This window comes from Sander lucioperca, chromosome 1, assembly GCF_008315115.2.
Source record: "Sander lucioperca isolate FBNREF2018 chromosome 1, SLUC_FBN_1.2, whole genome shotgun sequence".
NCBI lineage: Eukaryota > Metazoa > Chordata > Actinopteri > Perciformes > Percidae > Sander > Sander lucioperca.
This window is the reverse complement of record NC_050173.1, coordinates 19045292-19073141: the sequence shown is the minus strand read 5'-3', so window position 1 is coordinate 19073141 and position 27850 is coordinate 19045292. Positions and strand designations below refer to the sequence as shown.

The 27850-nt window shown below is 42.2% G+C and overlaps 1 protein-coding gene across 4 annotated transcripts in view; it reads right to left on the bottom strand.

The window, feature by feature from the left end:
* Positions 1-11292: 11292 nt before the first annotated feature.
* Positions 11293-27850, bottom strand: part of zfhx4 (zinc finger homeobox 4) — an 86359-nt gene continuing 69801 nt past the window's right edge. For 3 of the 4 annotated variants that reach the window (XM_035999836.1, XM_031301322.2, XM_035999839.1), the window contains exons 8-12: positions 23714-23847; positions 22279-22479; positions 21750-21870; positions 16147-21543; positions 14062-15629 (exon numbers count right to left, since the gene is read on the bottom strand). In XM_035999836.1, coding sequence (XP_035855729.1) covers positions 14062-15629; positions 16147-21543; positions 21750-21870; positions 22279-22479; positions 23714-23847 — 7421 coding nt within the window. Of the gene's footprint in view, positions 15630-16146; positions 21544-21749; positions 21871-22278; positions 22480-23713; positions 23848-27850 lie in introns of all 4 variants that reach the window. The other variant, XM_035999842.1, reaches the window with a different exon arrangement.

The window sequence follows — 27850 nt, the reverse complement described above, 5'->3', positions numbered from 1 at the left end:
GAGAAGCATCCACCATGCATGTAAAGATAATATGAAGTTTCTGTTGGGGAAAGGTAACAAGAGGAATTTCTAAATTACATGTGTAGGCAACACACTGAACAATGAGAACAGCAGGCAGAAAAAGCCTAACCCTGTTAAGTATGAGGCTGCCGGGTAATGACAATGCATTTGTGCATTTCAGCATCTTGGAATCTGCGGCTTGGCGGGGAAGAAAGAAATATAATTTGTGTGGTTGCCATGGATACCTGTGTGTGAAGGTTTTGCTGCGAATCTCGACTCCTCCAGGAGATCAGTGAACCGCATGTGTCAACCAGCATTAACCTGCTCAGTCCAACAGATGCACAGAGACACACATGCACAAGAAAGAATAATAAACACACACAAACATGCACTCATCTCAGTACAAACTCAACGGCAGCCTCTAAACACACAAACACAACTTGTGAGTAGAGCTACGCATTGTCAGAGCTGATATACTCTTGAGTGAACACGGTGCTGTACCCCGAAGAAAAAACTTTGATTATGCTGTTGTTCTGTTGTACTACATGAGGTCTGAGCTTCCACCGTGGAGTTGGTGCTTTCCAAACAGACAAAGTCCTACCTTCTAGAGACTCTGATACTGTTTCTGTATGTGGTACTGTCTAATTTTCTCTGCTGTAGCGCTCTTAATAATCATCAGCTGTAATTTTGTAATTTCTGTGTGAGGTTAAGATATGATTTTCAGAGACAGACAATTCATGTGTGGTGCCTCAGCTTATCATGTAGAGCAGTAAGGCAGGGTTAGAGGATTGTTCCAACTGGGACCATGTCAACTAAATGATTCATTTATATTCCTGCAGCACCCACCAAATTAATATATATGCATGCTATAACTGACCCTGTTCGAGCAGGGTCAAGTATAGTGTCGCATAATAGACAAAATGCAGCCTGTGCCTGTTAGTCTGGGCATTACGTTATGCTGGTTTCTTTACACAATTTCAGCTAAATCCTTGAAATAAAAGCAATTTTTTTGTAATCATCAGTTCTTCAAGATTAGGACATAAATTGAGGCCCCATATTTCCTGAAATTCTAACCAAGAATCAGCTCTCTGGCATTTTCAAAGTCTCTGTTTTCATCCTCTTCGCAAACATGCCAGACTTTTCTCTGTAGGGCCCCTAACTGACACTCTGGGCTCGTTGTCAAGTATTATGTTCTCAAGTGTTTGTGCTTGTCTTCTGCGCCAAGCTGTTGGAGTCCTCTCTGCCCCATCCACAACATTCAGCAGTCATATCTCTGGTTGTCTATCTAGGAGCCTGGCGTGTTTTCCCTCAAAGTCAAATTAAAAAGGTATGCCAGAAAAGAGAGCGTATCTGCAATTCAGAACACATTTTTTCTATCAGACAGGAGATATATTGCCGACTAAGTATTGTCAGATGTTGGCAAATTCCACATATTTTTCATATCCGGCCCCCTGAAACTTGGGGCCGCTTCAAGACTCGAGGCACATCATCGACAAAGACTCAGTTTGACCTTAGGAGCACAGGCAGAAATCAACCAAATATCCATTCTGTTTTCTACGAAAATATTTTCTCTGATATAAATGCAATATCACCGGCCATAAATCATTTAGAAATTCATTTGGAAATCATTTGAAAAACACATTTATTTGCGGGGTGTTCATCAATAAACGCAGCTCCTGTGGAACGTTTTATTTATATATTCATACATTCAATAGATTCAGTTATTCATGTATTCACTCATTCACAAGGCCTAGTGAGTGGCTATGCGTCAGGCCCCTGTGTGTGTGTGTGTGTGGGTGACCTGCGGCATAGTCCTGCTATGCTGCGGGCTACTACTGTTCCCCAGGGGGCTCTCATCTTTTACTGAGCCCTGACAGAAGATGGAGGCCGGGAGAGGGGTCCGCTGCATTAAAAAGCCTTTACCTAGCTCTGATTTATCACCCCTGCCTCACACACACACACACACACACACACACACACACACACACACACAATTACACGTGCACAAAAACCTGCCTGCCAACCCCACGCCATCTCACCATTCCTCGCCGCAGCTCGACTCTACACTCTATCAAACACACAGACATATAGATGCATGCACGCACCCCACACACACACACACACACACACACACACACACACACTCAAACAGACGCACATTCACACACCATCAAACACATACTCGTTCCATCATAAGATGGCTGCCTCGGAGAAAGAGTGAGGGAACGAGGCGCCGCACTGCACCGCAGTGGTGATTTTGCATTTTAATGGTAACCCTCCTCTCTTCCCTTCACCCCGCTCTCCCCTCAGTTGGTAATTCTTGTGTGTCGCAGGCAGGCAGGCGGCAAGCCACCGGCTACCTCACCACAGGAAGACAGAGCGACACAATTACAGGACAGCATTTCCTGGGTACGTCACTTGCAAATGGCTGCATTTGAATGTGACAGTTACTGAGGAGGTGAGGGAGGGGACCAGGGGAAGATTGGTATTTGGGTGTGTATGTGTGTGTGAGTGAGTGAGTGAGTGTGTGTGTGTGTGTGTGTGTGTGTGTGTGTGTGTGTGTGTGTGTGTGGAAGGAAGTAGATTATGCCACCACAAGCAGCATGGACAGTCCCAGCACATACATAGGTTATACTATATGAACCTTTAATTCCACATGAAGATACCCACCCCCACTCCCCCACCACTTACACACACACACACACACACACACACACACAAAGGAAAAGAAAATTAAACTCACAAAATTCGAATTCAAAGCTACATGCGTGGATCCAGAACTGAGACATGGATAAAGGTGAACATTGTTTTTTAAAATGCAGCATATGCAGGAAGAACACAGCACTTTGTCCTTGAGAGAGTCCAAGACTTGGTAATCATATTCATTCATTCATTCATACATATGGGTGGAATACATTTGCTCCATCTTCGCTCGAGTTATTGCATGAGTGCTGATAAAAAACTGGGGGGAAAAAGACACAGGGAATGAATTTAATCTCTGAATAAAAACCTTTATTTCCAACACACATTAATACAGTTGACTGTGCAAGAAGTCATATGTTTAGCATTATTAACTTTTGTCTTCACTAAATAAAGTATTTTATTCCACCTGTATTCAGTAATGATACGCCAGGTTAAATCAAGGACGTCTTCTGCATGAGACTGGACAGCATGTTTTTGGTCATGAACAGTACAGGACACAATTTTATTGATCATTATTCAATAATTACATTAGTTTGAAAAATATATAAAACTAATTATGTTCATTAATTATTGAGTGGTTGTTAACACATGCAAACTCTTATTTTTAGCTGTGGCTCAGATCTACAAGATTTAGTTTCAAAGCAATATTCAAAATATTAAAATGTACCCAAACTAGATTATAACAGTTGATTTTGTCTTTAAGATTGGTTTTGTAATTATATCATTATTAAAGACATTCATATGACTGTCATGAGTAATAAATAATTTGGTGCATTTGTTGTGTCTATCTGTGCTGAAGGGTATCATGTCTCTGTGGAGGGCGACATCAGAGCAATACATAAAACATTTTGGGAACTGCAAAGCCGTGAAGAGGTCAAGAGAGTTGGAACATAATGGTAACTTTAAGGCCTCTTTCATTTTATAGCAAGTCTTGTCTGTAAATGCTTGTGTGTGTGTGTGTGTGTATGTGTGTGTGTGTGTGTGTGTGTGTGTGTGTGTGTGTGTGTGTGTGTGTGTGTGTGTGTGTGTGTGTGTGTGTGTGTTATCCAAGCAAGCAAGCATCGGATGCACTGTGGTGGTAAATTCAGACCTTTTGTGTACGCGTGTTAGCCAATGCTACCTTAGATGCTGGAATAATAACGTAAGAAAGCTTCCTCCATCAAGAGTGTGTGTAGTACTACACACGTGTGTAGAAGAAGAGGAAGAGGAGAGATTGCTGGTAATGGAATCATTTCTCACCTTTTCTAATAGAGGTTGCTGGTGTTATAGAAAAAAATGATAACAACATTGTTAAGGCCAAAAATGGGAATTATTCCTTTGTTTAACTAGTTTACAGTTAGATGTTCAGGATCTATGTGTGTATATAGATGTGCCTGATTTTGCCGGGCATATGAAGTCATTTGTTTTTGAAAGCAGTAACATTTTGCTACTAATCTGTGTGTTTGTGTGTGTGTGTGTGTGTGTGTGTGTGTGTGTGTGTGTGTGTGTGTGTGTGTGTGTGTGTGTGTGTGTGTGAGAGTGAGTGTGTGCGCTGAGGAAATGGAGGGTGAGAGGAAGGTTGCTGCAGCTGTTGCCTCTGAAACCATAATTCATTGTTGGGAATGCTACAATCTAGATTACATCTCTTGCAGCTTAAAAGAGTATTTTCCCCCATAAACAGCAATCTACGGCTCATAAAAATTAATTCTGCTTCAGCATAAACAACCCCCTTGTCCTCTAAACCCCTGCGTATGCGTGTGTGTGTGTATATATATGTGTGTATACATGTATTGGTTCGCATGGCATAAACAATCCCCTACTCCTGTCAGGAACACAGAGTGATCCATCAGTTACTCCACAGAAAACCAATTTCACTGGAGATGTTCAGTTTTCACAGACACACACCACCTACCCTCGCAGAGAGAGAGACAGAGAGAGAGCGAGAGAGAGAGAGGGGAAAAGAGAGAAAGACACACACACATTGAGGAAGATAAAGAAAGAGGCAAAAGAATGGCGAGGAAATTGAACAGAGAAGAGAAGGAAACATGAAGCAAAATTGAAAGGGAAGGATGGGGGGAATAAGAGAAAATGAGAAAGACCCTTCTTGACACACTGTTATTTGCTGTCTCATCAGTTCAGTACAGTACGTAAAATTCGTTCATCTGATGCCCTACACTCATGTGCATTACGAGTTGACACATAGTGCCTGTCAAACAGGCTTTATGTGACTGTCAAAAAAAAAGCCACTATATAGTCTCTACACAGTGGTGTTTGTAATTAAAAAAAAGGAATATGAGGAAGCGAGGAGCAAGGCGTGCTGTGGCAGCCCCGTTTTGCCGTGTTAAAGCGGGCAAATGACAACATAATTACAGAGTCATCTCATAACACGTGATTAAACAAACAATGCGTGTCGTCTCCTCCTGTTTTCATGCATGTTTTCATGTTTGCTGAATAGCGGTGTTGCATGTGTTTCATGCTCATGGGCAGGAAAAGGAAGTGGATACATGCATATATGTGAACGTATGTGGGCACACGTAGACAAAGCCAGACAGATATATTGTATGCAGAGAAACAGGCAATGGACAGCAGGCTAATGTATCTTTGTAGTAATGGGCTTAAGTTAAAAAAAAAACAAGATGAGAAAGGCCTTCATTTTAGAGGAGCTGCATTGCTACTAATGACTAGAGGGCCTCCAACTGCCATCTCAGCCTATTATAACTTAGAGATGGCTCTTCTGTGTTTTTAAAGATGAATGCAAATTAAAAAGCATTAGGCTACATTCATTTGCAGTCTTTGGCATATAGGCCACTTTTGGTCCAAGGGCCACTTAAGGCTGCCTTATTTCTTCAAATGACCTTGAAATCAAAGTCAGAGCAATTTTTAATGATTTAGAGGGCTCTTAAAGACTCGAAAGGCAAAGCAATACAGGGCCTCATTAAAATTTTCATTTAAACATTAAAAAAGCTTTTTGTTACAAATGTTCCTGCCAGGATGCTGAGTTGATACACAAAGTGGGCCATAAGAATGCCCAGCATCTGAGCAAATTTGATGTCAATGCATCTCCTCAGCCCTTCATCAGTGATTCTATAAATTACAAGGCATGCTTATTTGGCTGCTTTATAATTTTCCTTGTGAGACTTGGACTTGTGTGTGTGATAAATGACAAGCTGTGGAGCATTGTCATTTGGTGCAGGGCCTGTGAATGACCTGGGGAATGCAACATGTCACCTTATATTTAGCTTCTATTTCCTCACCGACTGCTCTTCCGCTGCACATGGTATGATTTCAGTTTGTGAGTGTATGTGTGTGTACGTGAACATAGAGTGAGACATATCCCATCACCCCCTAAAATTCCTTCATTCCCTCCTCCATTGCTCACTTATTTCCCCAACGACTCAGCGCGCCTTGTAAAAACCTTAGCCTGGCTGCTCAGCGCCCTTTAAAATGTAAAGCAATATTACGAAGCCTGACACTTTGATCTCTGTTACTATGGTATTGTTTCAGGGGTCCATTGAATATAAAGAAAGCTGTGGCTGTCCTTAAGTTAAATGGGTGTGTGCCAGGATATTCACTTTATACGTTGTTTTACACTGTAGGAAAATATGTAAGAAACTGATGAGAGGACTGTAATATTGTTTATTTGTTACAGGTGTTAAGTTAATATAAATGCCAAAAAAGAGAGAACGTATTTTTCAGTTTTTGGCATGCGGATACAGAACCTCCATAACTTTACCTCTCGTGTGTTTAGTTATTTACAGCCCTGACAACAAAAAGCCTTGAACTGTTCTGCAAACTACACAGCACCCTTTGTGTCACAGGCAAAACAGGAAATCAGGCTTTTGTCCGCTCGAGATGGCATCAAAAAACACCTTGTTTCATCTGTCTTAAGCAATCCCATCTTGACGCCTTCACACGTCCCCATGTGGGGCTGTGCCGCTCCTCAGAACAGATTGGGAAACAGCACAAACGATCTGCCGGGGAAGTCCCAGCGGGCTGCCATAACATGCTCGTTTGCCAACGTACCTCTGTTGCACAGAGCCCGTGTTTGATTTCTCTCAGGTCGCCCCTCCTTTTCTTTCTCTCCTGCTCTCACTCTCACTTCACTTCTATCACATGCTCATTTTGCTGTCTGTATCACCTACTTTTTTCTCTCTTTCAAGTTCTCTCTGTCCCTGACACTCAGGTTCTGTCAGCCTGTTGGCCTGTCTGTCTGCGTTTTTTTTTTCTCTTGGGCCTGCCTCTCTTTCTTTTCTCTTCCTCACACCTCCTCCTCCTTCTCTTTCGCTTTAAGATACGTGTTAGTTGGTTGTGTGTCTTGTAGAAATGCCAGCAGTGATTGTATCCTTCATCCAATGCAATGATAAGCCAGGTGCACTCCTGCCCCTCCATTTTCCTCACCTTCCTTCTCTCCTTTTGTACCTCAGAAATTAGGTATTGCAGCAGCAAGCACTAAAAGCAGGCCAAAAGAAGGATATATATTTAAAAAAAAAAAGATTAGATTGCCTTTTTCATATGTTAGTTTGTGTGTGGCCATTGTTGGTTAAATCCAGAAAAAAATGCTGTTAATGTTTATTTCCCATCTTAAAGGATGCATCACTACAAGAATGGTACCTTTTGTTGCCTATCGCTGTGTCCTCTTTCCCACTGATGCAGTGCTGCCAACTGCACAAACAATATTTATCTCTTCATTTACTAAAAAAGCACACTGAATTTCCTCCCGGGGGCGGTAAAAAGTAGCAAAGTTTTGCAGAATCAGTTGTTGGATGAGTTGAAAAAGTTGTATTACACCTGTTAGCAGAAAAAACAACAGGTTCTGCTTTGGTGCATACCCCTAAATACAGCCAGCAATAAATAATAAGATTTCATGTTGAGTATTTGTGCACGGGGGACAATGGTTTCCTGATTTCTCAGGTGTAATGTTTTTGTGGATGAATTGCAGGTGTAGGAGATATTGGGATAGAACACAGGTGTCGGAGTTATTTCTGGTCTGTGCCGTTAATCACCAACCTGAAGCTGAAATATGGCTTGCATTTTAGTGGTTTTAAAATAGAGTTCCCTTGCCGGCATAAACTTAGGTAGAGACATAATAATAAGGGCAAGATAAAGTCAAGAGACTTTGAGAATGTTTCATTTGAATATCTGCTGCAAAATGTGTTCTGTTTTTATCAGCAAATGTGGGCTCAAAGTCTGTAAGATAATAGAAACTAAAAAGGATCTGATGATGTCTGCCTGATAGCAATAATTTGACAGTTTCAATTCCTGTGCAGCAATCAGGTCTTTGATGTAAGGAGCTGATTAATAACTAACTTCGCCAATCCCCGTTAAAGGATTTTATGTACAACTGCAGCCTTCTAAGTAAGTAGAACAAATAAGCGAGGACAAGCAAAGTCCTTTTTTCCCTCACAAAACAAGTTCACTTTTTTGTTGGGCCAAAAACACAGCATAGAGGCATTGAACATGCCTCTATGTTGATTTGAATTCCATAGATGAACAGATACATTAACATATTGTAAATAAACAGAAACACAAGACATTGTTTGTCCTAAAACGTGCTCTGCTTTCCTCATTTTCTGTTTGGATTCATTTCTGTGATGGCCCCAAGAAGAGTCAGAATGTGACAAAGGTTTACATTAGAAACAGACAGTTTAAATATCTGATTATAAGCTGTTTATCCTCGTTAAATGATGACAACATAGTAACGCCAATACGCAAGTGGTCTCAGATGTGATGTTGGTCAATATCTATTGACAGACAAATCATTGTTGTTGTTCTTTCGTTTTGTCATTGTCCAGGCCCAATGCATGAGAGGCTAAACTGGGAGTGAATGTGATTGGATTTTCAGTCTCCGTCATTAAATTCCCATGCGGGGAATACTAATTCCAGTATTTAGTGCGGTGATGCTGGGGCTTGCTTTCATCTTAAACTGATTCCAGTCTAATTAGATTGGGCATGTGGGGGGTGGTGGATGTATCCGTCTGGACTAATCCCTGCCTCTCTGTCCCAAACATTGTATTATCCAGAGAAAATCCATTGGCTGCAGGCTATTCAAAGGCAGATCTGCCTGAACTGCAGCCTCTGTACTGTATCATCTGGAAAGCTGTGGCTAGGAGGGTGCACTGTGCAGTGAGGGTGGAACCTTATGGTCATGGGTGATGTATGGGTTGCAGAAAACGCCATTTAGAATTTACAGTAAACCTTTTATCGTGTATTCAGGGCAAGACCGCTCACGGCTGAGGCCTCTTTAGCAAAGCTGTGTCTGAACTACTACTCTCTTCAGAGGGCCTTTTTATTCTAGGACGGTGCAGTTAGGTAGCAAGATTGGGTGGCCCCCAACATACGGTCAGATCAAAATGACTCTATTTTTCCCGGTTTTATATTTTGTTTGACCTATAAACAGCAATTTCAGTAGATATGAGTCAGAATTGGCGAACAATACACTTGTGTATACCCTTGTGTACACAAACACACATACACACACACACACACACACACACACACACACACACACACACACACACACACACACACACACACACACACACATTTACTGTGCATAGATCACCCTGTCATCCTGCTTGTGAATTACTGGCAGACCACAGTGAAAACGCGGAGTAAAGAGGTCCTTCTTCTAGGCGCTGAGAAGGCCAGAAAAATGAAAGGCCTTCAGCCATTGTTCTCCACAAAGGTCAAATGCAATTCAATCCCATAATATGGCGTTGGGGGGGGGAGCCCTACCTCGGCAACCGCCTTCGCTTTAAGGGTGAGCAACAGGAAAGGGCCATTCAGCAGAACAGTTGCACCCTGTGAGCCGAGCACATTCGTCAAGGGCGAGGGGTGAAGTCAGAAGGGGGGAGGAAAAAAAGCTTTTTTTTTAAGGCTTTTACATGTCGCGGCTGTTTCACTGCACACTGAAGTGTGTTAAGCGAAACAATAAAGGCCACAGCCGATTCTGCCAGAGTGAAAAGATCCTCATCTTCCCCTTCATTTTTGCTGCCCTTGTGAAATTTCATTAGGTGGATTTAACGACTTGTGAATGTCGGCTTTCTCCGTGACCCTGACACTGGTGGCGGACACGTCTCGCTGGCAGGGTGTGATGTATTGTGTTGAGGTTTTCCTGAGGTGCAATTTTTAATGTGACAGCATCTGTTGACCTCAGATCTAAAAGTCACCCTCCTGTCTCACACTGACATGCATTTCGCTTCTTAATAGAATTTTAAGAGCAGTATATAGTCGGCAGCACAAAACACAATTTCTATCTATCTATGTATTTATCTATCTATCTATCTCGAAATCTAGGTTAGAATATGATGTACTTTTGTCCTCACATACAGGATCACCAATCGTAGGTAATAACTTTAATCTTTGCTCTCTGTTGTGGCTGTACATCTGTTTGTCATGATTTATTATTGTGGACATTTCTCTTTTAATGGCAGGGGTCTAGAGCTGCACCTGATCAAATCCAGATTAGCAGACACTTCCAAACATAATCTCCTGCATCTGTTGAGAGTCAGATTACCACAAATAGCATAATGACGGGAAATACCCATTATATGATTTAGAATTTTAGTCTGTCAGTGAGTGGAATGACAATTATAAGAGGGATGTTGACACAATACATATTTTGTTAACAGTATGACATAGGCATACTTGAAAGTTTTGGGCAAAGACATTAATTGAAGTGCATTAATTGAAAGTGTAGTATTTTTAAAACTTCATTAAAAAAACATTGCACTAATACAACTGTTATTTACAGTGTACTAGTAACACCTTTATAAAACAGGTAGCTCAATTCAAGCAATCTGACTGGTTCATAGCTGCGATATAATAACCATATACAGCACCTATTATTCAAATTTTGCACAATAAGTATCACTCTGCATTTCAGGAAAAAAAATGTGAAACTAAAAAAACTCATAGCTGGTGCCACAGAGGGAGGCCATTCATCTGCACACACACTGCCATGACACAGAGCTGGTTTAAAATCAGCAATTCAGTATCGCTTCAAGTGTTAAATTTAGACTATTTTTACCGCTTTACCTTGCCGTCAGACAACCCTTTCCGTTAGGCAACTGAAGCCGTTGTCTATGCTCTCTTCAAAGCTACCTGACTCCATTGACAAAAACAGCAATTTTACCTGAGCTGCTGTTCTATCGCTGCCTTGATCGATTAGCTGTGGTCTAGTGCTGTCTTGATCGGTTAGTTTGTTAATGTTATTGTGTGCCTTTCTTTTAGTGTTAAGCAAAAGAAATAGCCTGTGCTAGCTGCCGCCTCAATATGTGCAGCCAGCCAGCCCAGGAGGGTCTATTTTATTGTGAACATGATTATTTATTAATAAAAATCTATTTAAATTGGAATGTGATAATAACTTTCATATTTTCATACCCTCCGCTTTGCGTCACGCCAAACAACACCCCTTAGCAGCGATATAATCACAACATACTAAGTATATTTTTAATTTGATTATATGCTAAATTATTGTCAAATTGACAATCAATTGCCAATCAATCAGATTCGTGAAAAGTGAAAACTTCGTGAAACGTCATAAGATAATAAGCGGATTAGAACATGGAAGAGTGAAAATGAAATAAAGAATTTTTGATGAGACCAAACTGGTTTGCAGATACAGTTTTTAATGTATCACAACAATGAGCAACAAACATACTTGATGAACTATTTCCAGAAGTTGTTCAAATACCATCTACAATAAACGTCATTTCAACTATGACAACAGGTCTGTGACAAAATAAAAAAAAGGTTTCAAAACCATGTTATTACCGTGATACGGTACAGTTGAGACCTCAAACAGTACAGTAACAAAAACTAATGCGACTACTCTCTATATATAAAACATCAATAACATTTTTGGTTTAGTTTATTTAAAGTTTTAGCCATAGGGGCTTCTTCTTATTAAAACCTCAGGGTGCATTTCCTATGTAACCCAGATGTTGAAGAGTACATATTGTGTAGGATATGATTGCGCCATGAAAATCCCTTTGACATCCAGAAGAACAATTCCAAATTCAACCTTTTGAAGGCTGTCCCCATAAACATGACACAATCCATCCATTTTTTTAAAAAGTTCTTTTTTTTTTTCTTTTTGGCTGCTGTGCAGTTGCAATATCTATGTACAGTTATATTGTTGGACCATCCTTTTTGTTGGTTTGTTAGCTTTTACCAGTCCTTGGTGTGGAAAGCGTCCTGTCTGATGCTAACATCTTAGCACATGATGCTAGCTGACAGTTCAGTCTTATAATGCTGAGCCACAAAGTGGGGAAAGGCAAAAAGCCAGAGTTGTGAAAGCCTTTGGAATCAGGACAGTCGCTCATGTTTGTACAATGGCAGAATTGCACCTTGGGAGGCCAGGATGTCTCTTATGAAACACAATCGAAAAGTGTCTTCAGGATTAAAGTAAATGTAAAAATACTAAAAATCCAAATAATGACAATTTAAAAGCTCACGCAGAAAATTAAAAACTGACATTTTGCTTTAAAACTTTGAAAAGAAAACACCTTTACAATAATAAAACAGAAGAGGAAATGTTACTTGATTCCATTGTTTGAAACAATAACTAAGCATGATTTGATTTAACCTGTCAAACAGTTGCATTACATGCTACTTGCTCATCTCAGAATAGGAAATACCAAAAGCAATACATTTTTGCATTTCTTCATATTAATAAATTTGTACCATGCACAGCCAACTACGAATATGTACAACAGCGTAGCTTTCTTTGTTCACGAGCCTGTTTCTTTCATACAAATAGCCTTCTGTTACTTTGGAATGAATCACATTGGTTTCAATTACCAAACTAGAAAGTGATTCGTAAAAAATTGAACACCCTTTGACAGCTTTCACATTCTTAGTTCCACAGCAAAATAACAAAATTATATATATAAAAAAAGAAAATAGCAAAGCAAAGCAATTCATGGATCAGTATTTTGTCTGGTAGAAAGTTGAGAGAATTTATGGCAAGCAAAATAACATTACACAGTAGCAGCAAAACTTTGTAAGGTAATACTTTGCAATGTTGAAATCACTAAATGTGGAAAAAATTAAAATGTTGACTTTAACTGTAGATCATCAGAAGTGCCCAGAGAATTAATGGGAGGACGTCAACCTATGCACTAAATGGCTGCGTATAGGTGTAACACTGTTTTAAGTACATGAAAATGTTTTTAATATACAACAAAAATGCTGTTGTCCCCTTTTAAAGCAGCATGTTTGCAAACGTATAGCAAATGATCATACCTTTTTTTTTAACATGTGACCAACTTGTACCTTAACAGTTTCAAGTATACAGTACTGCTTTCATGGATGCACCAATTGTTAAATAGGTCTCTAGATTGTTAGGCATCAATCCTGTAACAAATATGGACCAATATGCTGCTTCAATAGACAAATAATAATTAAAACACAAACATACATACAAACAGAAAAATTCTATTAAATTAACAAATGGCCTACTCAAAAAATAAAACGACAAATAAAAACAAAATAAGTGCACTATAGTCCAGACACAAGCAGGTACCGTAACAGTACAGCAATTCACAAATGAAAAATGTTATATTCACATAATCCGAGAGAGTCTATCAAAACTAGAGTTATTACCTCTTCAGAAAAGGGTGTGAGCAGAGGTAAAGTGAGAAGGTAAGAGTTGGCACAGATTAGTATATACTACAAGAAAAAAGGGGGTGGGAAATAGATACAGCTTGTTGTAATACAAACTGGCAAACACAGGGGCATCATACACATTTACTTCACCATTCTAAATTCCCTCAGTGGCAAAACCATACTGTCTTTGTAGGGCAAAACTAAAAGGATATGCACATCGTCCACTGTAACAGTAATATTGTCTCTTGGTACTCTATACACATCAAGGAAATGCGTCCGATAAAGCTTGACATGTTTTGGTTATAAGCCAAGTGTACCCAGGCTTGTTGCTGCTTTAACAAATGAGAAATGTTATGTTCTGACCTGAGAATTTAAAGCTACTGAATTACACCTATCTAAACTAAGAGAGATTCTCTTTGAGGGTTCTGGATCGTCATCCCATACAGTACATGCTAGCATTTGGAAAACAATCCAGCTGAGGTGCAATTTGCTATCGTGAGAGTTTTTGGCTTGAAACAAGCCCCCCAAGGGAGCCTGTGGGATTTTTTCCTACTCCATGTTTTTGTATACAATATAAGCTCAGTCAAGCATCTGCAACAGTTCTGTCCATAACAAAAATCAATCAATATCTTGCCAGCATATCAATATGGGAAAAACAATCCTGAGTCAATCATTTGGTACTGTAATTTTTTGGGTTAAGAGAAACTTTGGAACTGCAGTTTAAAAAGTCTTATTTTTTTCTTTAAGCAAGGGATCCTTTTGTCACTCCTACACACTGAACATATCCATTCTGATACTACTGAAGCTCGCGTCTAGGCCAGAGGCTGACTTAGCCTTGACTTCCAACGCGTTATCTAAGTCATCCAGCTTCTGGCTTAGCTCATTGTCAGACTCATCTGAACAACTCTCGGTGGGTAGTGAGGTTGGAACCCCTGAGGTGCTGCAGGAAGTTGAGGTAACCGTTGAAGGTGAGGAGAGGGGGGGGGGGGGGGAGGCAGACGGGGAGAAGGAAGCAGCTTTCCGGGCTGTGGTGGCCTGGAACAGGACATTTGGCCAGGACTTCATGGACAAGTGAGAGAGATGAGGAAAGGTGTTATTAGAAGAAGCTGCAGACTGCGAGGTAGATGTGGTGTTAGGAGTAGGGGAGCAGACAGAGTGAGGTAATAATCTAGTATGCTCTTTGGCATTTCTCATTGCTTGTTTGATTGTTTTCTCTTTGTGCAAGCTCGACTGAAGGTGTTGGCCAAGTGCTTCATTCCCGTTAACAACCACGTTGCAGGCAACACAAGTGTAGTTGCTCACTGCCTTTCGAAGCACTGTCTCTTGCAGGTCAGTAAAAGGATGTCCTAAGTAACAGAAGGACTTTTGATGACACACCACAGAATCTTCATCAGCAAAAATCATCTGGCACTTCCTGCATATAAACTCATGCTTGACGGACGGAACGATAAAAGCGTCTGGAAAATCCATTGTACTTTTGGTATTTGTTTTCGGTTCTTCTTTTGTGCTTTTTTTTGAAGAGCCTTTGTTGGTGTTCTCCTTAGCATCTATAGCTTCTTTTGGTTTGAAGGAGTTAGTGGTGGTGCTCTGTATGCTCTGGGGTGTCTTCACATGGGTTGGTTTCTGTTGCTGCTTCTGTTGTTTCTGCTGTTGCTCAAGTTGTTTCTGCTGCTGCTGTTGTTGCTTCTGCAGTGAATCCTGGAGGGACTGCTGGTACTGCTGGTACTGCTGCAGGAGGGCGGTTGGGGAGAGACCAGCGGCCATGGCAGCTTGTGGGACTGCTGCTGGGCCATATGGAAACAGGTTCTCCATTCCACACAGTGGTGGGAAGTAGCCCCCTGTTTGAACCCCTCTAGAAAGCTGGGGGGAGAAGCAGTTGGGAAATCCAGGTAGAAAGTAGGGCAGGAACTGCCCTCCCAAGAAAGAGTTGGGATCACTTGCAGCAAGAGCATTCTGAAGTGCCTGAAGCTGTGTGGCGTCTAGTTGAGTCTCACTTCCTGGTTTCCCTGGAGCTGGACATGGTTTCTCCCTTTTCTTGGCCATGCTGGGGGTCTCAGGGCGTGAGCCGCTCTCGTTCTCTCTGTCCTTCACCTTCATCTGAGGTGGCTTGTTGCCTGGTTTCTTGCTGCTGTCTCTCTCTGAGTCTTTACCTTGCTGCTCTGTATGATTTACTGCTGCCAAAGGTGTGGAGGGAACAGGAGGAGGAAGAGTAGGTGGAGGAGGAGGAGGAGGAGTCTGCAGAAGAGTCTTGGTTGGGGTAGTGCTGAGAGACATGGCAGGAGAGGGGGTGGCTGGTGTAGGGAACCCAAGCATGCCAGCACCGGGAGACGCTAAAGCTGAAATACAGTGGTATATAAATATGGAAATATTCAATATTTAAATATTCAACCCCAAATCACTATGGAAATTTGTTTGTATGACAAGATAAAGATGCTTAATTTGTCACTGGCTGAGTCTTTATCTCTATTGTTAAGATTTTGTTATGGATCAAAACTGTCACATGCGCTTTATGATAATTTCAATCTGCCAATATATTATAATATAAATATACCAAACCTACAATAAGGGGAAAAACAAACAACACAAACAAAAGCCATGATATAGATACATTTGTTGTAAAAAATCTCTGAATTATCAATTAGCAGTTCAACTCTGATGATGACATTTTACATGCACTAACTCCCACCATTTTTAATTTTAAAATAGTTTTAAAAAATAAGACTTTTTGACAAACACCACTGTGATAAGGAATAAACAGTAGTATAGTAGAATAAAATAGTGCATGATACAACTCAGTTCATAAAGCTTCTGGTCTATTTAACTTTTTTTTCATTGTTCGTCATACTAACTCACCAGGTGTGTTGGGTGGGAAAACAGGAAGTGATGATGGCCCATTGACCCCAGGAAGTAGCACTGGCGGAAGGCCAGATAACCCTGGGTAGCCTGAGGGTAGGCTGAGGCCGTGAAGTGCATTATTGTTGTCCACTGCAGTCTGTTGCTGCTGGCCAGGTAGGCTGAGTCCCTCACCAGCTTTCTTTATGCGGTCCATCTCTTGCTGCGCCATCAGTTGACGGACAGTGGTTGGTGCTAGGTAGTCCTTTTCTCTATCTACCTGGTTTCCCAGGGTTTCTTGCACTTTGGCGATGTGCTGTTTGGAGAAGATGTGGTCTCTGACGGACATCCGGGCAGTGTACTTTACACCACACAAAGTACACTCAGGCCTGGGCCCATCTGGTGAGCCTTGACTTATCATGAATGGCTTTCCAATGTTGATCTTGAATTTCTTTTCTTTAGCACGGGCATTCTGGAACCACACCTGGACAACACGCTTGGGGAGTCCAATCTCATTGCCAAGCATCTCACACTCTTGCATTGTAGGAGTGCGGTAGTCACTAAAACAGGCTTTGAGGACTTTAAGTTGCAGGTTACTCATCTGGGTCCTGAATCGTTTGTGGGCTGACCTATCCCCGGCATTGCTACCTTTCCCGGACTTGTTGAAGGGGTTACCTGCCCCAAAGGGACTAGGAGAACTGGGATCAGCTAGGCTTGATGATTCACTCCTGTCATTGAAGTCATCCATTTCATCATCTCTGGAGCTAAAGTAAGAGTCACAGTCCTTTCCAGAGAAGCTGAGGGCAGGGCTCACCATGCTGTATTGGTACCTTTCATTGGCACTATCAGAATTTGATGCCAGGCCACTCTTGTTACTCAGCTTTTCCCCTCCATTGGCTGTGAGGCTCTCAACCTCATTGTTATTACCCTCATCTCCAGTTGTAGCATCGCTAATGGCTGTATTGATAGATGATGTCTCATCAAAGTCCATCCTACTGAAATCATAAGATGAGGCTTCGGCTGAATTAATATTAGGCCCTTCAGTTTCATCACAGTTTTCAGCTTTTAAGGATGAAGGGCTTAAGAAGTTTTTTACTTGTGCCTCAGATGGTTTGACTGGGGTTGAGGATGCAGCAGGCAGCTCATACTCATTTGGCTCAGTCTTGGTAGGCAGCTGTGGGTAGTCAAAGAAATTATACTTATTTGGGCTTTCACCTGTTTCATTGTCTTGATTCATCATTGGGCTTGGTGGCAAGCTAAAGCCTGCCTGCTTAGCGTCATGCCAGTGTCTAGATCGTATGTGGCTATCTAGAGCAGATTTAGCCTTAAACAGTGCTCTGCAAAAGGGACATTTCTTGTGGGACTGGGAGGGCCCTATAGCCCTAAATTGCCCCTTTCTCTCTCTTGCACGAGTGTTTTGGAACCAAACTTGCACAACTCTCTTTTTCAAGCCAACCTCTCGTGCAATGTGGTCCAACATCTTCCTTGTGGGATTTGAGTCAAGTAGGTATTTGTCGTAGAGAATCTCCAGTTGTTCTGGTGTGATGGTGGTTCTCAAACGTTTATCTCTGTGTTGCTCTTCACTACTGTTTCCACCATCTTTATCGTTAGCACTTTCGTCCTTGTCATCCAGTTTTCTCTTCAATGCTCCAGAGCCTGCAGCAGAGGCCAAACCAGAGCTACCCTGAGAGGGGATTTGGGAGAGGCTTCCAGATAAGAGCTGGCTAGCCATTAGGGGGTTATTTGGGTCAAATATCATATAGGGCATATCCATGGGTCTTTCAAGGAACTGAGAGTGAAGAAATTGGTTTTGGGCAGCCAAGAAATGCATGTGCTGATGCTCCTGCCATAGCTCCACAGTGGGGAATGCAATTTTACACTGGTCACACTGGTACTGAAGCATCTGGTGGGAGAGGCTGTTTGTGAGTGAGGAAAGGGCCAGGGAGAGTGGACTTGAGGGCACTGTAGCTGCCTGTGGCTGGGAATGGGGTCTTGACATTTGTGGCTGGGGGGCTTTCTGAGGAGGTGGCTGAGGTGTGCAAGCCTTCGATGGTCTGGGTTCTGGTAATGACTTGATCACAGGCGAGGGTGCAGTCTCAGTTTGTTTAGGTTCAGTTTCGGGAGCAATGTCAGGCTTGGGGGAAGTTTTCCCTATGCTGGCACGAGGAGAGGCCATCACAGGGGAGCTTGAGCCAGAACTGCTGGCAGTTCCATGGGACTGTTTGGGTGGCTCGAAAGATACTTGGGTAGTCCTAGCTGGACCTTGCTCAATATTATCTATGTATTCCTCACATATGTCCTCATTACCTTCCTCATCTTCATCCTTATAACACAGCTTTTTCTGGTGAGTGATAAGGTCAAAAATGCGTGGGAACACAATGTTGCACTTTTTACACTGGTACTGCATGTTGCTGGTTCTGATGTATCGCTCATTGGTCAGCTCTTTTTTCTCATTATCTTTAGAATCTGCCTGGTTTTCGTAGGTCTTGCGAGCTTTCTGGCGGGCATTCTGGAACCACACCACAATGACCCGAGTTGGTAGATTGAGCACAGTGGAAAGTTGCTCAATCTCATCATCCTTTGGATAGGCATTAGTGTCAAAGAAATCTTGAAGTACCCTCAACTGGTAATCAGTGAATCTGGTCCTGGAGGACCTCTTGTTGAAGGCTGACTCAGTTCTGTAGTATTCATGTGCACCGAGCTGGGGCTCCATTCGAATATCTTCCAATGTAGTAATGGGAGGAATATTGAAATTATAGGGAGAGTCTTTACTCCGCTGTCTTTCTTTGAAGAGAGTATTACGGAACCAGTGCTTTATGACTTTTTGGGGCAAGCCAGACTTCTCTGACATCTCCTGAATTTGCTCTTCATTGGGGGAATTGTTGATGTCAAAGTTGGCACGGAGAATCTTAAGTTGGTCATCTGTGATACGGGTGCGTGGTCGCTTAAACTGGGACTGGCGGAGGAAGTTTGGATCAAGACCCAATTGTTGCTGGCAGAGCTGTGTAAGGTCTGTGGAAAGAGAGTCCATACTGGGCATCTGAAGGGCAAGCTGAGGGGGCAGGCCTGGGTGCTGGACGGACTGCATCATTAGAGGTGGAAAAAGGGGCAAATCCAAGGGAACAGGGAGCTGCACTTGGGGAGGTGCAGTAGGGGCAGTAGGTGGTGGAGGAGGGGGTGGTTGCTGGGGTGGTGTTGCCTGGTGAGACGGTTGGTGTGGGGTCTGATGGGGGACAGACACTGGTGAAGGTACTGGGGTTTGGGGCTTGGTCACTGATGTAGAGGAGGGCTGAGGAGCTGTCACTGGGGCTGGAGTAGGAGGTGGCGGAGGGGGAGGTGGTGGTGGCGGTGGTGGTGGAGTCTCAGGTGAAGCAGGGTTTATTGGATAGAGTTTGTCATAGGCCTCTCTGTACTGCTGGGCAAACTTTTCCAGCTCCACATATGGGAAAAAGTGACTGTGCACATGTTCCTGATGGCTTTTGAGAATAAGCATATTGGAGAAGAGTTTTCCGCACATCCCACACTCAAGCTTATCATTGTTCATTTCCATTTGTTCAACTCCGTCTTTGTTTTTCTTTTGGTTTTTTTGTCTGTTTTCATTGTACTGGATGACTAGTTCAAATCCAAAGTTCTCCAGTAGTGCTTTGGCTGCATTGCCCCTTGCTCCTGACACAATACGTGGAGGAGGAATCAATGACTCTGGGAACTTTGATTTTCTAGGGTCTTTGTTGTCTTTTCCTCCATCACTTATTGCATCACCTGCATTTTCCATCTTGGCTCTGTTTTCTTGTTTTTCTAATTGGTCCTCTGCCTCTCTTGACATCTGAATTTCTGAAACTGACACAGTGCTGGATTCCATTTTGGATTTGTGGTTCTGCAGTTGCTGGTTTTTCTGTTGCTGAATTTGCATCTGTGCCTGAGAGGCTTGCTGCTGCTGCTGTTGCTGCTGAGCCTGTTGCTGGGCCTGAGCCTGCTGCAGCTGGTGTTGCTGTTGCATCTGCTGCTTCAAGTCCTCAAGGAATGATCCAGTAAGGCCAGGCATTCCAAAAGCTGCTGCTGAATGCAGTGCTAGCTCTGGGCTAAGGTTGAACTCTGCTCCTGGGATGTAGAAGGGGAAGAGGAACTGTGGCTGTTGAAATTGCAGCAGTGCTTCTGGGGTCATTGGAAAATGGGGGAAGAAAGCTGGATTAAGGAACTGAGGCTGGAAGAAGGCAGCCTGTTGCTGGAGTTCATGTTGAAGCTGCAGTTGCAGTTGGGCTGAGGACTGCGCTGACTGGTGGCTGCTTGTCTGTGCTGAAACATGGTCAGTAGTTGTTGTTTGTTTTGTGTTGTTGCTGCTGTTAGCTTCTTTGGGTTCCACAGTGTTTTCTTTGTTAGCAGAGGGTGTTCCACTTCTAGCAGTGTCTGAGTTGCTGTTGTTCCCTTGTGTGCTTGGGGCTGGGCTTTTTACAGGCACTGGACCACTGGTGCCAGTGATACTGCTACTGCTGCTCATTTCTGTTTTGGCTGTTCTGGCTTTGGTCTGGTGGAGCACTGACCTCATATGAATTTCAAGTGTTGAGCTTTGGCTGTAGGCAACATTGCAAATATTGCATTTAAATGGTTTGTTGTCAATGCTGTTACTTGTCTCTTGTGGAACTGGGCTTGACGCCTCTTGAAGAACCTTCTTCAACTTATGCAGGTGGGAAACTGAATTATAGTGAACTAGTAGGATGTTCTTCTGGGTGAAGGACTCCTTACATACTGTGCACTTGTAAGGCCGAGAAGGGTCCAAAAATTTCTCCATTGTAAAGTTGGGCCCTTTTCTAAATGGTAGGGTCCGTTTTGGTTCTGCTCCCATGTCATCTAGCAGAGAGCTACTGTCACTTCCTGTAGGACTGGGCTTCTCTTCCTGGTCCATTTCATCATCTTTGTCCAAGTCATGTTCAAAGGCCTGAGCTTCCTCCAAGGCCCTAGCCTCACTCTCAGTGATATCTCCATTCAGAGGCAGATTTCCAATGAGTTGCTGCACCTCAGCTTCACTAAGTTCAGGGTGTCCATTTTCCAAATGCTTCCTGAGGGCCAGGAATGTCCTGAAGCTGCGCTGACAAAGGCTGCACATAGTGGCTGCTCTGATGGCATGGTACTGGGAATGTATCTGAAGCTTCTGCATTGTCTTGAAGGCCAGGCTGCAATGGTTGCAACGATATTTGTAGACATGACGATCAGATACTGAGAGCTGCTGTTGTTGCTGCTGGAGCCTTTGTAGCTCACTGAGATGATCCTGTAGGGTATCAGGGGACTTGCTATCATGCCCTAACCCGCTGGCTCTCTTCCAGCCTGGGGCCTCTGAGGCCTCCTTTGGGGGCTTAAGATCCTCAACCTGCATGTCCAATTCATTCTTGTCTTGACTGGTCAGCTCATCCTTTGAGATATTTCCTAAAAGTAGAAAATACAATTTGAAGTACAATACACTGCATCATATATGTATCATTATTTTTCTGATAAATGACAAACCACCAAACAAACCTAATAATTATTCATGTATATATTTATTTATTAAAGTTAATACAGTTCAACTTCATTATCATTTGGACAACCAATTTATGACAGAAATGAAACAATTCAATCCAAATTCTGCTTACCTTGAGACTTCCCTGACCCATCAGTAAGAGAGGTAGAGGAATCCATTAAAGACAGACCTTTGTCTTGTCCAGTTTGGGGATGCATTATATTATTTGGTGTTGCTGTGTCAGGTCCGACAACCTATTAAGAGTGAAGAAATGTTTTGATTATCATATACATTTGTAAATAATGATATGACATGGTAGATTCTATCTCAAATATTTGTAAATGTTGAGGAAGTATTTAAATTTGCTTCTTCTTATTTTAGATAGATAGCATTTGCTCCACAGACGACAACAACAATTAATGTTATGGCAGTATCTAAAGGCAGTACAATAAATGCATGTGACATCTTTTATGGAAATCTTGCAGTAAAGTAATTTTTAGTGACTTTTGAATACTCTTTTCCTGTTTAGAAGAAATTGCAAATTTGCAAAAACACATTTTTGCTGACACACACACACACACACACACACACACACACACACACACACACACGCACACACACACACACACACAAAAATCTTCATAATCATTTCTTCTACATACAGTCATAATCAGCTTTTCCACGCAGTCAGGAGCCACACTGTGAAGGTGGGTGAGATGCAGCTGTAGGTGAATCTTGTTGCTCAGGACATCCTGGCACAGTGGGCAGCGAATCACTGGCTGCATGGAATGCTGGGACATCACATGGAGCTGCATACGGTTGGCATCTTTACTGCTGTAGTTGCAATATGGACACTGCTGAACCTAAAAAAAAGCAAGATGGTATAATAAGTACTGTATCTGATTGTGAGTAGAGAAAAAACACCCTGTGCAATGTAAAAATTAATCCAAGAGCAGGAACTACTTTTTGCACAAGATGTACTCCTTGGTGGGTATCATTCTTGCACAACAGAGCCATTAGCGTAACTGGCTGTCCACTGCCTCGCTAAAGAAGCAGGACATTACGTTTGATAACAAACAAGGATTGAGACATACCAAGAACCATGTCACCTGAAAATAACTGCACATCTACAAAATCAAATTCAATATTTGACATGCTTAGGGTTAGGCTAGGTTAGCTTTCCTGTTCTTTCCTAGTCTTCACTTCCCATTCACCTCATCCCACCACATTCACCTCTCCCCACCAACCCCCATGCTCACCTTAACACAGAAAATGTAGATCAACCATGTTTCATGTAATTCACTTAAGTCTCTCAACTCATGCAATTTTATTAGCAGAAAACACGATTGGCCAGAATTTCTAATCAGTATTACAGATGACAAAGGTGTGTACTCTCCCAAGCTACGCCTTGCCCTCATTACAGGGAGTACTCTTAACATAGCTGCCTCCCCACCACCTGTCTTAATAGAATCCATTTCTGAAATGACTAAGTCCTCCCTCCTTGCAGGGCCCAGAACCAGACAAGCTAATACTTCATAATCTAATTTAAAAACACATATAATTTAAAGAGATGCAAAAAGGGGGAAAGAAGCAGGGAGGGAGGCCTAAGGCTAGTGCAGGTATTCCACTTAAGAACACAAAGACTGGCCTACTGTGCTTGATGCTAAAAAGCTCTGTCAGGGAGGGAATGGTGGGCTGCGTTTAACCCTTTGATAGAAAGCTGGCGCCAGCAATTGCTAAATGCTTAGCTTAGCATTTCTGCTTCTTACAGTTCATAAGTATCTTCCCATTAGCTCATCCCACAGTGACAGCGAAGGTTAGATTTCATTACTGCATATAAAGGAGAACCTGCCTCATTAACTATTAGCTTTCTGTATCTAACAATTTATTTGGAATATGAATTGTCAGATATCCACTCTAAATTGATGCACACAAAGCTCAATAACCTTCAGATGTATTTTCTTTGGAAAAGTAGAGTAGTAGTAGAGGTCCATTGTTGGTCTTCTTTGAGTTGCTAGGAACTACACATGTAACCTTTTCACGAGTACTGCTATTGTAGCACAACTGGTTTCCTTTTGATATTCTACAAACATTTACCTGCTCATTGGCAGAGGTCTTCCCCTCAGCAGACTTTGGCCTTTTGGGAGGACTTTCAATTTGTCGATCTTGCAAGTGGGAATGTTTAACCATAGCATTCGGTCCGGTAACCTCTTTGGATGTGGCATTCACTCCTGGCAGACGGGGAAGGGAGAGAGAAAGTCAGAAGGTAAAAAATTAAAAATAACAACAATTTAAATAAGCTGCAAAATTGCAAAATGATTGATGGCTAAACAGTAGATTTATTTTTGAAATAGAACGTTTTGAAATGAGTACTGGAGCAGAATGACATATTTAACATAAGAGTTGAAAGAGAGTAACAGGGCCATGTCACATTGATATATGGTATCCCATAGATCACACATACATACTGTATGAGAAATGGGAATATTAATCTTAAACATATCAAGAACATTAAACTAACAGAATTGAGTGAATAAATTGAAATGTCTGACATTTTGTGGCTGTGTTGGATCACAAAGTGGTCAAATGACTATTAATATACATATAATAGAGTGAATAAGATAAACAAGTCTACCAAATGAATCATTGGGACATAGGTGATGATTTAAAAAAAAAGATTTGACACCAAGACAACATAAGCATGGATACAAACATGGACTATATTATTCACATTCATATACACTAACGTGTTTCTGTCCTGAGGACATGTGAAATGTAGAAAACTCAGGCAGGCTCATTATCACAGCATGACATACATTAAATGTTATGGTAATATTATACACTTCATTAGTTCGTATACATTTCCCCAGCTGGCTCAACAACTTCTCTGTCTGTACAAGATGTAAAATTTTTGGGGCTTGGTCACGGCTGGTGGTACAGCAGCAGTGCTACTTGTGTGTGTATATTTGTATGTGTGCGTGTAAGCGTGTGTGACGTTAACAGCAGGGCTCAATGTGGAGAGATCAGCCTCTGGTTGTATTTAGTAAATGCTGCAGCCACTGATAAATCTTTCATTAGCCTCATCCTGAGATACAAGCCATGCAGGCCCGTCTATACTCTGCCACTGCAATTTACCCACTCGGCACAACACAAAGACACAGCAACTCTCCCTCCCTACTCCCCTTCTCTCTTCCTCCCTCTCTCCCTAAGCCATCACCCCCCACCCCCTCCTCTCTTTTGCCTCCCCTCCCTCGTCTGGTCACTCAAGGCAATATGTGAGCCTCACTCTTGCGAATCAACGCTTCACGCTAGATGCACAAATGGAAAAAAAGGGAAATCAAAGCACTGATACATGGAGAGGGGGTTGAAAAAAAACATTTTGTATTTCATATTATTCTGTGGCTCGTGTTTGTATTGGGCGCATATCAATTCCTCCGGCCCGTTCATGCATTTTAATTCTGTTGCATTAAGTAGGTGTTCCACTTATTTTATTTGTAATCCCCTATATCTGGAGCCTGAAATATTGGCCTGTCAAGGAAAGTGACAAGAAAAAGAGAGGGAGGGAGGGGGGAAGAAAGAAGGAGAGAGAGTCGAGAAAAAAAAAAAAAAACACAAGGGCACAATGTGAATTTCCAAGAACATCCGAGAATTGCTCTGCAGCTCAGAATAGCGAGGTAATCTCGTCTTCCACTGCTTGTGATGGCCCCTGCAGGGCTTGTCTGTGTGTGTGTGTGTGTGTGTGTGTGTGTGTCTACGTGCATGTATGTGTGTGTATTATGTGCTTCATGACAGGCCTCTGACACTTCATTGGTCAGATCGGTCCAGCCTTGAAGCACCCGTCACATCACCTGACCTTTCCAAAGCCTCCGCCCCGCCTCCCATATTTATTATGACCATTTCTAATTTCAACTTTCAATTTTTGCCTCCGTCTTCCAGTCAATTTGCAACTAAATTACATCCCTGCAAAAGGAGATGAGGCGATTGTCAGACAAGGGGCTGCAAACACATTTACAATGCGGTGGGGGAAAGAGCCCACAGATCACCATTGATTACTGTCATATTGAATGTAAATGTATGTTTGTGTAGTGTGTGTGTCTGTGTGTGCATGTGCAACATGAAGATCTGTCCTTCTGGTTTAGATTCGTCTTCGACCTTGTGCTTTCATCATCACTTATGACACTTGCGCGAAAAACAGTTGGTTAACCTTGAATGTTAAGAGAGCAGTTCTCCCTATGGCCACTTAGGAGCTTTAAATGGCAAGCCATGCGAATGTGAACAATAAAGTTGTTTTGAGGCATAGAATTACATTTAAAATTGTAGAGTGTCCTCCAAGGATATAATCACCTGTAACACATATGAATACAATGGCTACCACAATCCAAACACTATGCATTCATGAGAGAAAATCTAAAATATCCCTCCGCCTATAGTTTAACCAGCTTCATATTTTTACCCTCAATAGTGCTAAAATAATAATGGGAAAGAGCAGGATTGAGAACAAGACAGGAGCAGGAGACTCTCCTCTCATTTTCCTTTGTTTCTGAGTCTGCGCCCGACACTTAATGACTGTGTCTCTTTTCCTCCTCCTCCCTGTTCTTTCCCCTCACTTCCCACCTTCCCTCCATCCCTTCATCTTTAGGTGGGCTCCACCAGCTGCAGCCCAGTGAAGCGGAGGGGCAGAATAAACCTGACACCGTCCCCCCCCACCTCCACCAATGACAAATGTCTGCATGCAGCAGGACCTTGCTTGATTAGATAAATCAAAAGGTGATTTATGACACTCAACCCCTTTTGCATTGCAGGGGGAGAGAGCGCCACACTCACCACCCATCTTTATTTGCAACTGTCAATGGTGTTTAGGGAGCTGCATATACACACACTTATATACGCGCAAGTGGGCGCTCAAATGGAGAGAAGTACAGCGCAACGGAGGGAAAGGCAGAGAAATGTAGAGAAACAGAGGAACGAACAAGAAAAAATGATAGAGAGGGACAGAGAAGCCCGTAGCTCTAAATACCTCAGGATATTTCTGTCCCAAATTGTTCCTCAAAAGGCAGGAGCACCGGCAATACCATCATAGCTAATGCTTTTCCTGTGGATCTATTTTAGAATCTGCCCTTATGTGTCAGAAAGGGTGAGACATTTTGTGCAAACTGAGCCAAGCAAATGAGATTTTCACACAAACAAGCATATCACTGAATCCTTATATCTCTCCAACTATGACTTTATATGAAATCAACTACATCTTGCAGCAGACTTTCAAAACAATCAAACCGTACCTATTCCAATCTTTTTCTCTTTTTTTTTTTGCTGCAAAACAATTAGATCCCATTCCTGACATTTCATTTCATGAAAATAAAAAAAGGCCAACAAACATAGAGTGTAGGGGGGGGCTGTCAATTAAAAAGGAGCAGGCTGGGTGGCGGCAGCTTGGATTTAGTATTCAATTTAGCTGTCCTGAGCCCTGGCAGACTGGCTAAGGTTACGGAGTAGTAAATCTAGCAGGGAGAGCTGGCCAAAACAGGCCAGGGAGGGCCAGCCAGCATGATTTACTGGCCTACTGCTCTGAGGTTACGCATTAGGCTGACCCCCGGTCACCTTATAACATTACAGCAACACACTCTGAACCCCAAACTCCCACTGAAGCACTCAGCAGGCCCAGATCTAGCCGGAGGGAGATAGAGAGAGAGAAAGAGAGAAAGACTGGGAAGGAGTGAGATGTAGAGAGGAAGAGACATAGTCAGCTGGAGAGGGGGAGAGAGAGGAAGAGAATGGCTGTTAAACAGCAGCTGTCTTATAGTTTGTGTTTTTTAATGATTAGCCCTCCTTTCTCTTCCATCGCCAGCCTGTGTTCTAATGAGAGATAAATATGAGCATGGCCTTGTCACATTTGACAAATCGTCTGAGACGTTCAACAAGCTGTCATTACACAGAAACACAGAAAACAGACATACATGCACAAAAGAATTGCTGCAGGCTTGTAATTAAACATGCTAATATCTTTAATATATTTTAATCTCATTTTAGAGAGAGACAGCTCCCATTTCAAGTTAGGCAAATTTGCAAGATGCATGCATGCATGCAAATAAAAAAAACTATTCTGAAAGTGAACAAGCTTATATGGAATATTTAACATCAGATCTTGTTTTCATGTGATTCCATTTTGTCTCCCCCCTTATCTGCGCTATTCAAAATTATACACAAAATGTATACATAACATTTGACTGTAGGAAC